At 44.1% G+C, this 12,058-nt stretch overlaps 1 protein-coding gene across 3 annotated transcripts in view; it reads right to left on the reverse strand.

Moving 5' to 3' along the window:
• UNC5A (unc-5 netrin receptor A) overlaps positions 1-12,058 on the reverse strand; it is a 144,670-nt gene that overhangs the window by 7,438 nt on the left and 125,174 nt on the right. For all 3 annotated transcript variants that reach the window (XM_060765615.2, XM_060765614.2, XM_060765616.2), the window contains 3 exons: positions 10,495-10,794; positions 10,147-10,234; positions 7,725-7,893 (listed from right to left, as the gene is read on the reverse strand). In XM_060765615.2, the coding sequence (XP_060621598.2) occupies positions 7,725-7,893; positions 10,147-10,234; positions 10,495-10,794 (557 nt within the window). The remainder of the gene's footprint in view (positions 1-7,724; positions 7,894-10,146; positions 10,235-10,494; positions 10,795-12,058) is intronic.

Genomic DNA, 12,058 nt, shown 5'->3' on the forward strand with positions numbered 1-12,058 from the left:
TCGGCCTGTTTCCAATCTTCCCTTTTTGGGCAAAGTCATGGAAAGCGTGGTGGCCTCACAACTCCAGGTACTCTTGAGAGACACGGATTATCTGGATCCGGCACAGTCTGGTTTCAGACCGGGACATGGTACCGAGACGGTCTTGGTCGCCTTAGTGGATGATCTGCGCCGGGAGCTAGACAGGGGGAGTGTGTCCCTGTTGGTGCTCCTGGACCTCTCAGCGGCCTTCGATACCGTCGACCACGGTATCCTTCTGGGGCGCCTTGCGGAGGTGGGTCTTGGGGGCACTGCTCTGCAGTGGCTCCAGTCATTTCTGGAGGGCCGTACCCAGAAGGTGTTATTGGGGGACTCCTGTTCAACTCCACAGCCGTTGACCTGTGGGGTTCCTCAGGGTTCTATTCTGTCCCCCATGCTGTTTAATATCTACATGAAGCCGCTGGGTGAGATCATCCGGAGTTTCGGGGTGCGGTGTCATCTGTACGCAGATGATGTCCAGCTCTGTCACTCCTTTCCACCTGCTACTAAGGAGGCTGTCGAAGTCCTGAACCGGTGCCTGGCCGCTGTAATGGTCTGGATGAGGGCGAACAAACTGAAATTAAATCCAGACAAGACAGAGGTACTCCTGGTCAGTCGCAAGGCCGAGCAGGGTATAGGGTTACAGCCTGTGCTGGATGGGGTCGCACTCCCCTTGAAGGCGCAGGTTCGCAGCTTGGGTGTAACCCTGGACTCATCGTTGAGCCTGGACCCCCAGGTTTCAGCGGTGACCAGGGGAGCATTTGCACAGCTTCGGCTTGTGCGCCAGCTGCGCCCGTACCTTGGGAGGTCTGACTTGGCCACGGTGGTACATGCTCTGGTCACATCCCGTCTTGACTACTGCAACGCTCTCTACGTGGGGCTGCCCTTGAAGACGGCCCGGAAGCTGCAGCTAGTCCAGCGCGCGGCAGCCATGTTGTTAACAGGAGCAGGACGCAGGGAGCATACAACGCCCTTGCTGTTCCAGCTCCACTGGCTGCCGATTTGCTACCGGGCCCAATTTAAGGTGCTGGTGTTAACCTACAAAGCCCTAAACGGTTCCGGCCCAAAATACCTTGCGGACCGCATCTCGGCCTACGAGCCCACGAGGACCTTGAGATCATCTGGGGAGGCCCTTCTCTCAATCCCGCCTGCCTCACAGGCACGTCTGGCGGGGACGAGAGAGAGGGCCTTCTCGGTGGTGGCCCCCCGGCTGTGGAACTCCCTCCCTGCTGATGTCAGACAGGCCCCCTCCCTCATGGCCTTTCGTAAGGGCCTGAAGACTTGGCTCTTCGAGCAGGCTTTCAACTAAATGCTATGCTACGGGTAATGACAACCGGATCGAACTATGACGACGAGATTGACTATGATTCCATAAATATGACGGAGCGGATTTTTAATATAAGCTAGATGTATGTATTAGTGATGTTAATTGTTGTTTGATTCTTTTGTAAAGTGTCTTTTTTGTACTGTACACCGCCGCGAGTCGCCCTAGGGCTGAGAGCGGCGGTTAACAAATGCAAGAAATAAATAAAATAAATAAATAAATAAATAAATAGTCCAACCCTGTTCAGCAGAGCAAGAAAACATAATCAAAGCCCTCGTGACAAAGAGCCATCTAGCCATAGATATAGATAGATATATATGATTCACACACACACAGATATAGTATCATAGATCTGAAAGGGACCCCTAAAGAAGGACATTTATATGTTGCATGTTCCAGAGTAGGCAAACCAGACAATCTCCACATCTACACTGACAAAGAAACAGCAAGAAATAGTTTACCCATAAGCATAAAGAAATTATATATAATAGAAACCCGCTGTAAAGAACCTCCGCCACTGGTAATGAAGCTGCCACCCAATTGTAGAGAGACACTACCAACTCATGAGGAAGCGCCTAGGTTTAGGAGAGAGGAGCCATTGATTTGTAAAAGGCTCTGGTATTAAAGGCTCTGTTTGTGTTGTGAGGTAATTTTGGTAGAGTGGGTGCACCGAACGTAGAATTAATGGAGATGAGGCAGTTTTAAAAACCAAAGAGAACAAGTTTATTTTTAAACAAAGCGTATGGTTGCAGTATGAAGATGTTAAGCTTGGCAAATACTTGATGGTTACATGTAACTTGGTTGCGATACAATTCAGACTTTCGATGTTACAACTTATGAACTCTTGCTGTGGTGAAGCGCTTTATTAACCAGTGTTCCCTGCAATGAATAGTCTTTCTGTTTGATCTATACTTGATCAAATCACAGATCTCCAGTCTTCCTCCGACTAGCGATCCTAGCAAGCCTCTGTTAGTTCTTTCTAACTAAAGCAACTAACAAGGTTTTCCCCTTCAACTTCCTAGCTGAAGAAATCTCTATTATTCACGAACACTAAAACCTGACTCTTCACTTCTTCACTCCTCAGAGTCTAAAAACTGACTCTGCTGCTCTCTCAGAGTCTTTCTCCCTGACTCTGCTGCTCTCTCAGAGTCTCCTCCTCTGACTGACTCTAACTGTCACTTTTTTAAACCTTCGCTCTCTAAGCTCCTCCCACCTGCTCTTCTGCCTCGTTTCCATGGTAACACATTTCTCACAGCTAGGCCGCTCCAGCCTTAGGGCAACCAATTCAAACATAAATACAGTTATAAGCATATTATTATAAACACTTCTGTACACCTTCCCCCCCAGAAAAATTATTTTTGGACCATTCTCAATCCCAGAATGGCAAAAATAATTCTACATATTATCCAACAGTATATACATACACAACATTTCTGAAAGGCAAACATATTATGGTTAAAAGCATTACAATTTATACATACATACAAACCTTTAACCTTACGAAATTCTAGATAAGGCGTCTGCAACTATGTTCCGTTTACCTGAAACATGTTTAATTTCAAATGTAAAATCCTGTAAACATAAACTCCATCTAAACGTGGCATAGGATAAGTATCTGTCTGGGTTACTTTATTTAACCGCCTATAATCCACGCAAAATCTAATTGTCTTGTCTGGCTTCTGTACTAACACTATGGGTGAAGCCCAAGAGCTAATTGATGGAACAATGCTACCTAGGTCCAACATTTCTTTAATCTCCTTTTCAATACACTCATTAATTCTCCCCGTAACCCTGTAGGGTGGAGATACTATAGGAGTTGCATCACCGGTGTTTATTTGATGCTGGACTCCCTGGACCTTTCCTGGCAAATCTGAAAATATGTCTTTATATTTACTCAAAACTTTCACAACCTCTCTTCACTGTGGTTGGGACAATTCTATGTTCATTTCTACTCGATCCAAATTTTTGTACTGTTCACGATCACCCTCCCAAAAAGAGAAGGGACCGGATTCTTCTTCCGAAACAACAAAACATACATTAGCAGACCTTCCAACATAAGGCTTTAACATGTTTACATGAACTCTTCTTTCTACATTGGAATGTTCATCATAAATATCATAGTTTATTTGGTTGTGCTTCCTGGTGATCTTCCAGGGTCCCGACCAATCCAATTGAAGTTTGTTGGTTTTGTTGGGAGATAAAAATAAAACTTCATCTCCGATGTTGAAGATCTTTGGTTTAGCAGTAGAATCATAATAGTCTTTTTGTCTCTGCTGAGCCGCAAGCAAATGTTCTTGTGCAATGTCCCTAGCCAGTTGCATTGTTGATTGAAGATCCTTTAAATACTCCGACACTGGAACTGGATCTGTTGCCGGACTTTCCTCCCAATATTCCTTTATCAGGTCTAATGGACCACGAGCTTTCCTTCCATATAGCAATTCAAATGGACTGTAGCCAGTACTGTCATGAGGGATGGTCCTGTAGGCGAATAACAGTTGTTGCAATTTGACGTCCCAGTCGTATGGCTTCTTTTGACTGTAAGACTTTATCATTTTGACTAAAGTCTTGTTCAGATTTTCAACTAGTCCATTTGTCTGTGGGTGATAAGCTGTTGAAGTCAGGTGTCTGATTCCACATAACTCAAGCAATTTCGACATAAGTCTGGAAGTAAATTGAGTTCCCAAATCCGAAACCAATTCTCTAGGATAACCAGTTCTTCCCCACATAGATAACAGTGCATTTGCAACCGTTGTTGTCTCGATGTTAGTTAGAGCTACAGCCTCTGGATATCTTGTGGCGTAGTCAATCATGGTTAAAATGTATCTGTAACCACGTCTGCTTGGCTTACAAAGAGGACCCACTATGTCAATGCCCACTCTGTAAAATGGTTCTCCAATTATCGGCATAGGGATCATAGGAGCTTTAATTTTATCCCTTCCAATACTCAATCTTTGGCAGATATCACAAGACTGGCAAAACTCTTTGATCTTCTGGAACATGCCAGGCCAATAAAAGTTCTTAGTGATTCTCTTTGTGGTTTTCCTCACACCCAAATGTCCACCTTGAGGGTTTTCGTGTGCCACCCTCATCAGCTGTTCTCTAAAACTTTGAGGCACTACAATTTGATTACATGTCACTGATCCTTCTGTTGACTTCACATTTCTGGTTTCTCTATATAAGACACCATTCTTTAACACAAACTCGGAGGGCTGTCCTTTTGCCGATACTGTGGGGTTTTGAGCCAAAGCGAACAGAGGTTTAAGAGATTCATCGGCTCCTTGTTCCTGCCGAATTTCTCCAACTCCTCCCGTCTTCTTAACAAGCTCAGCAACCGTAGCGCTGGATTCCGGACTCTCATCCCCATCCTGTTGTATGGCAAAACACATGGCTTTTTGATCAGGGCTTTTGTTATTATATTCTTCCTCCTCACACGTCATCCTCCAGCTTTCAATCTTCTTAGCCAGATCATTTCCAATTAAACATCTGTATGGTATGTCAGGACTGACTGCAAAATCCCACATACCCTTCCATCCTCCATATTCTATTGGCAAAGTCACCACTGCTGTTGGTATCGCAGGTCCCAAACCTTTTAATCTTATTTCAGAGGTAGGGCGCTGAAATTTCTGAGGTATTATTTCTGGATGTACTATACATACTTCGGAGCCTGTATCTCGAAGTCCTTTTACGTCTTTGTTGTCAATGGAAATGGATTCTAAGTAATCTTTAGATGGGTTGTTTGACAAGATGAACAAACATTGTTTCTCTTGAGGCTCTGATTCTGAACTCTCCTTTGACAAAGTATCTGGTTCTGCCTTTTGTGTTTCTTTTACTTTATTCACAAAGAGGGTTGTTTTCTCTTTTCTTAACAGGGGACATTGATACTTTATATGGTCCCACTTTCCACACTGGAAGCACCTTCTTTTTCCCTCAGGAGCAGTTTGACTTGTTACACCCTGCCTCCTCCAGGTGGTGTTTTCTATGTCAGAACCTTTTTCTTGTTGTGGGCGCGTTTGTTGTTGGTAAAATGGCTGCCTGTTTGTTCTTTTATCACTTGGCAGATCTTCCCTTTTGAATCCTTCTTTTAGGGTTATTATTTGATCTACCATAACCGCTGCCTCTACTATAGTGGATGGTTTGCGATCCTGAATCACCCAGCGAATATCATAAGGCACTAATTGGAAAAATTGTTCCAACTTTAAAAGTTCTCTCAGCTGTTGGTAATCTTCCACCTCAGACGTCCTTAGCCAACTATCAAACAGTTGAGACAATTTAGAGGCCACCTGAGCAAAACTTTGGGTTTTATCTCTCTTTAGGGTCCTGAACTTAAATCTGTAGAATTCAGGAGTTAATCGATACTCTTGTAGAATTTGTTTCTTAAATAAATCATAATCTCCATAAGACCCCTCAGGCAAATCTCCATAAATCTGTAAAAGTCTTCCAGTTATCTGTGGCCTTAGATATATCATCCATTTTTCCTTAGCAACCCCAAAATCTCTACAACATCTCTCAAAAGAGATCAAAAATTTCTCTGGATCGTCATCCTTGGTGAATTTAGGGAATCTCTTTATCAAATCTGGGGTATCCACTCCAGATCTCCCTTCCTGGATGTCACTGGATGTTTGAGACAAAGCCAATCTTTGCTTCTGCAGCTCAAATTCCATTCTCTTCAATTCTATCTCCTGTTCTCTCTCTTTCTGTCTTTCTTCAAATTCTCTTTGTTTCGCCTCTCTCTCCATCTCCTGTTCTCTCTCTTTCTGTCTTTCTTCAAACTCTCTTTCCCTTTGTTTTGCCTCTATCTCCAGTTCTCTCTCTTTCTGTCTTTCTTCAAACTCTCTTTCCCTTTGTTTTGCCTCTATTTCCAATCGTTTCATCTCTAGTTTGTACTTATAAGCCATTTCTGACACAGGCACTGGCTCTGTTTCTGCTTCAGAGCCCGAACTTCCTTCTTGGTCTCCCTCTGTTTCCTCAGCAAGCTTTCTGTGTCGCCTGGTAGCCATATTCCAATAACTTTTACCTCACAACTTATTCTTAAAACAGTCTTAAGGCACTTGATCAGTTGTTAAACGTATCCCGTCGTCTGCCACCAAAATTGTAAAGAACCTCCGCCACTGGTAATGAAGCTGCCACCCAATTGTAGAGAGACACTACCAACTCATGAGGAAGCGCCTAGGTTTAGGAGAGAGGAGCCATTGATTTGTAAAAGGCTCTGGTATTAAAGGCTCTGTTTGTGTTGTGAGGTAATTTTGGTAGAGTGGGTGCACCGAACGTAGAATTAATGGAGATGAGGCAGTTTTAAAAACCAAAGAGAACAAGTTTATTTTTAAACAAAGCGTATGGTTGCAGTATGAAGATGTTAAGCTTGGCAAATACTTGATGGTTACATGTAACTTGGTTGCGATACAATTCAGACTTTCGATGTTACAACTTATGAACTCTTGCTGTGGTGAAGCGCTTTATTAACCAGTGTTCCCTGCAATGAATAGTCTTTCTGTTTGATCTATACTTGATCAAATCACAGATCTCCAGTCTTCCTCCGACTAGCGATCCTAGCAAGCCTCTGTTAGTTCTTTCTAACTAAAGCAACTAACAAGGTTTTCCCCTTCAACTTCCTAGCTGAAGAAATCTCTACTATTCACGAACACTAAAACCTGACTCTTCACTTCTTCACTCCTCAGAGTCTAAAAACTGACTCTGCTGCTCTCTCAGAGTCTTTCTCCCTGACTCTGCTGCTCTCTCAGAGTCTCCTCCTCTGACTGACTCTAACTGTCACTTTTTTAAACCTTCACTCTCTAAGCTCCTCCCACCTGCTCTTCTGCCTCGTTTCCATGGTAACACATTTCTCACAGCTAGGCCGCTCCAGCCTTAGGGCAACCAATTCAAACATAAATACAGTTATAAGCATATTATTATAAACACTTCTGTACACCCGCACTTTCTCATTACTTTTCCAGATGACCAGACTGGGCCACAGCAATGCGTGGCAGGGGATGGCTAGTCATGAGTATAATATAACAAAAATATATTCAAATTCCTGGGAGAATGAAAAAAAACCACCCTAATATAGGCAACTAAGCAAACTTTCTTGGGAAAAAACTCATAACCAAGAGTTAACACACAAGACGGTCCTCTCCACTGTGTCTGCTTCTTTGCAATTCTGCAGCACCAAGGCCATCTGTTAAGAATTGTTTCCTCTCACAGAACTAACAGAAGTGTTTAAAGTTAAACAAAATTAGCATAAATATGAAACTGTGTTTATCTTGCAGAATTTTTATAGGTTGCAGAACTAGAATGATCTTGGCATATGATATTTCTGTTAGCTTCAGGGCACACACTGCTTTGCTAAAACCCTTTAATGGTTGGACACTTCTCAGAACCAAGTGCTTACCTCCCATGTGCCTTCACATGACTGCTTCTTGAGGCGGAGGCTCCATGTCTCAGGGTTGGGCTCCACACAATGATCCATGGCAAGGATGACAGGTCTGGTGAGCAGCACTCCCGGAGGGCCACAGCTGACAATGGGGCTCAGCAGAGTCTGACAGCCAGCGAGGGGCAACCTCAAGGTGAGAAAGAAGTTTGAGTTGGATGGAGAAGGGGGACATGAAGCCACACAAGATAGGTCCTAGTTACTATGATCAGCTGCCTTCCCTTGGTTATGTATTACTTACATGGCTATCCCACCTTTCCTTCAATGAACAAAAGGAAGTGTACACGGTTCTCCCCATTTTATCTTCACAATCACCTTGTGAAGAAGGTAAGGCTGAGAGAAAGTAACAGCCCAGTAGCTCAGTGAATACCTGAACATAGCACAACATTCTGAACCACTGTACCATACTATCCTTCCCATGACCAGAGAGGAAATGCAGTCAGCATCCTAAGGAGTGCAGAATTTAAGCAGCGTGAAGAATTAAGGTTTGATAAAGGTAAGTATATATTACTTAACAATCTCAGTGGAAATATTCTTTGAATTCAGGCTCTAAGAAGCTGCATCATCCAACTCAGGGAGAATCTGGATGAGCTCCCTCTATCAGCTCCAGCTCCATGCAGGGACATGAGAGAAGCCTCCCAAAAGGATAGTAAAACAATTTTAAAAATCCAGGCATCCCCTGGGCAATGTCCTTGCAGACGGCCAATTCTCTCACACCAGAAGCAACTTGCAGTTTTTCAAGTCACTCCTGACCCGAAAAAAAAGGGCTGACAAGGTCACAATGATACAAACGATATAGTTGTGCTCTAGATATATTATTGGGGAATTCTGCCAGGTAGAATCTCCAGAAACAGCTCCAAGAATATGTCCAAGAGCAACCACTGGAGGTCCTCTTCTAGGGGACAATGGTGTGAATGGTGGCCAGGAATGTGGAAATCTTAACATATGCAGTAGTCGAGTCCTTGAGCAAATGCCTAGCCAAGTGAACTGCTTGCCTCCAGGCAGTCTGGCCGGGTACTTTCTGGCTGACAGTCCTAGTAGCTTAGCTAATAAGACTGCTATCTGCAGTGCTCCAGGCCAGGTCTACTTCAACCTTCCTAATCAAATCTACTTCCTCAGCCAGCACCAAAGGATTTCTTGACACTAAATGTGCCATGAAAGAAGCATACTTTCTCCATTTGCTGTAGCCACGGTCCTGAGATGTGGCCTGCAAGCAAGAGCAAGTTGTAGAGGGCTTGAGAAAACACTGGGTTTTCTCAAGCAATGCAATTAGTTTACTATCAGACAAATTCACAGATTGGTAGTCTATACTGATTATATATCCTGAACCTATGAACATGATGTGAGCCACATTTATATTAGTATGCATATGAATTCATGTTCACAGATATGAACAGAGCTTATTTTCACATTCTGTACTCAGTTACAGCTGCTTCTGCCCAAGTAATGGAGCCCTAGTGTTTATCTCAAATTAGTTGTGTTTACTTCAGGCAAGTGTGTGCCTGATAAAAGAGTTCTGAACTCCTTAGGGGAGAGTCTAGTGCTGTGGATCTCAAAGGTAAACACTTCCAGCAAGAAGCATCATGTGTATGCCAAGACAAAGCTGTTTACTCTTTATACAGAAACTCGGCACAAAGTGGTGACTGGGGCTACAGAGCCTACAATTACATCATCATCAGCATGAAGACATTCAGCTCCATCTATCTCATAAGCAAATTCTTGCCAGCCCAACTGCATAAATGTAAGCTACAGCACTGGATGGTCTTGCCATTAAGAAAAACTAGGCAATCACCTCAGAAAACAGATCATAAGAAGTGGAGATCAGCAGCATGTTGTTGGAAACCCAGAGTTGTGCATCCTGCTAATGTTCTAAAGGATATTGCCCATTCACTCATATTGAAGAATCAGTTACCAGTCTGCTAAGCTTAGGTATGCAGAACTGGAGGGAGAGAAGTGAGCACTATCGTATCCTTTAAGTCAGGCAGCAAGATACCTTGGGCCAGTCCTGAAGGGACACAGGAGTCCCCAAGTTGACAGCGAGTCTCGCCTCATACTAGACTAGGGGAACAAAAAGTGCAGATACTTGCAGGATTCACTGTGAACTCTTCTATAAAAAGATAAAGGTTTTCCCATGATATTAAGTCCAGTCATGTCTGACTCTGGGGGTTGGTGCTCATCTCCATTTCTAAGCTGAAGAGCCGGCGTTGTCCGTAGACAGCTCCAAGATCATATGGCTGGCATGACTGCATGGAACACCATTACCTTCCTGCCAGAGCAGTACCTATTGATCTACTCACATTTGCATGTTTATTAACTGCTATGAGTGTGAAAATGCCCCATGGGTTCTCTATGTGTTTGTGTGTTCTGGAGCTGGTTATGTTACCTCACATCTTCCTGCTTATGCAAGGTAAGATAGATTTCATAGATCTTCCCCCGTGGGATGGCATCAGGTGGGATGAGCAAGCTGGCACCTAAAAGGAGAAAGAAATTGCTGCTCAACTGTAAAGGGGGAGGGATCACAAAAAGTGACTGCTAGGGTGAACGAAGTTGGAAAGAGGATATATGTTATTTCAACTTCTAGGCTCAGATCTTGGGGTGAAATGATGCCCCTTCAAAGCATATGCTGAAGCATTGGTTTAGTAGGGAGCTAAGAGCACTATAAAGCAGATTTCCTTTTTTGCCATCCTTAGTACCCACCTTCCCCAATTCCCAGCTATGGCACTGCCCTCACCTGTGTTGGGTATCATTAAACGTCCGCCCAGGAAGTTGAAGGTTCCATAGGCCATGTTGGCACCACCCCTTGGCAAGGACCGGAAGAAACTTGCTGTAGAGAATCGTGAGACAAAGTCCACTGGGTCAGCGCTGGGGGAGCTGTGGTGCAGGGTGTGGCGTCCACTCCCCAAGGGGCTCAGTAGGTGCCCATTGCCAATCTGGAATTTGCTGGATCCTTCCTGACGTGGACATAGGGAGCCCTGGTAGGTCATGGTGGTGGTGCTCAGATCGGGCTGGATAGTGAGCAAGTGAGAGTTATCTGTGGAAGAAATTATATCAATATGGGATGAATCAGCCAGTAAAATAGTAAGTCACTTCAAGACACAGAAACTCTTCCTATGACAGAATGGAAAAAAGAGTTCATTCTTAGCTCTATATACAGAGCTACATTACATTACAAATGCAAATGCTGATATTTTGAGTCATCGCAGGTAGGTAGCAGCCTAATCACAAAACATTATCTCATCAGACAGTGTTGCATAAAATACGTTAACCAGCAGGGGTAACAGACTGCTGCAATGACCCAAGAAACAAAGATCGCTGTCTAAGCCGACACTTTTCCCTTGCATTAATAAGGTTATGCATATTATTTCCCCGAGACAGGTTTGCAAAAGATGCAGGGCATTATCCCTTACAGAGCTGGGGTTCTGGGCTAATAGAGCTTACACAACCCATCTGCGCATCTTAAAGGTAGACTGATGGAATAAGCTGGCTTCACATAACACAGGTGTCGTTTTAATGCCTCATAATATTTGTCAGGATGTGAACAGTGGAGATTAAAAGGCTACAGGGCCCACATGGTGAGATTAAGCATTTCATAGAGTTCACATCATGAGATAAAGATGCATTTAAGTGACTTTTGGGGTGTCAAGGGATACTTCCTCTACCTACAATTAGGTATTTCACACTAAACAATGATAGCATTTTGATACCACTGCTGTTGATCCATCCTCAGATTTGTCCTTTAGGGAGGAATGTTTAGATTCCTGGGACAGATCATTCTAGTATCTCCTCAAATTACAAACCACAGGATTCCACAAGATGAAGCCAAGCTGGTTAAAGTAGTTGTTCATTCGTTCAGTCGTCTCCGACTCCTCGTGACCTCATGGACCAGCCTACGCCAGAGCTCCCTGTCGGCCGTTACCACCCCCAGCTCCCTCAAGGTCAGTCCAGTCACTTCAAGGATGCCATCCATCCATCTTGCCCTTGGTCGGCCCCTCTTCCTTTTGCCTTCCACTTTCCCCAGCATAATTGTCTTCTCTAGGCTTTCCTGTCTCCTCATGATGTGGCCAAAGTACTTCAGCTTTGTCTCTAGTATCTTTCCCTCCAGTGAGCAGTCGGGCTTTATTTCCTGGAGGATGGACTGGTTGGATCTTCTCGCAGTCCAAGGCACTCTCAGCACTTTCCTCCAACACCACAGCTCAAAAGCATCGATCTTCCTCCGCTCAGCCTTCCCTAAGGTCCAGCTCTCACATCCGTAGGTGACTACAGGGAAGACCATGGCTTTGACTAGGCGGATCTTT

Source organism: Anolis sagrei, chromosome 2 (assembly GCF_037176765.1).
Source record: "Anolis sagrei isolate rAnoSag1 chromosome 2, rAnoSag1.mat, whole genome shotgun sequence".
NCBI classification, from domain to species: domain Eukaryota; kingdom Metazoa; phylum Chordata; class Lepidosauria; order Squamata; family Dactyloidae; genus Anolis; species Anolis sagrei.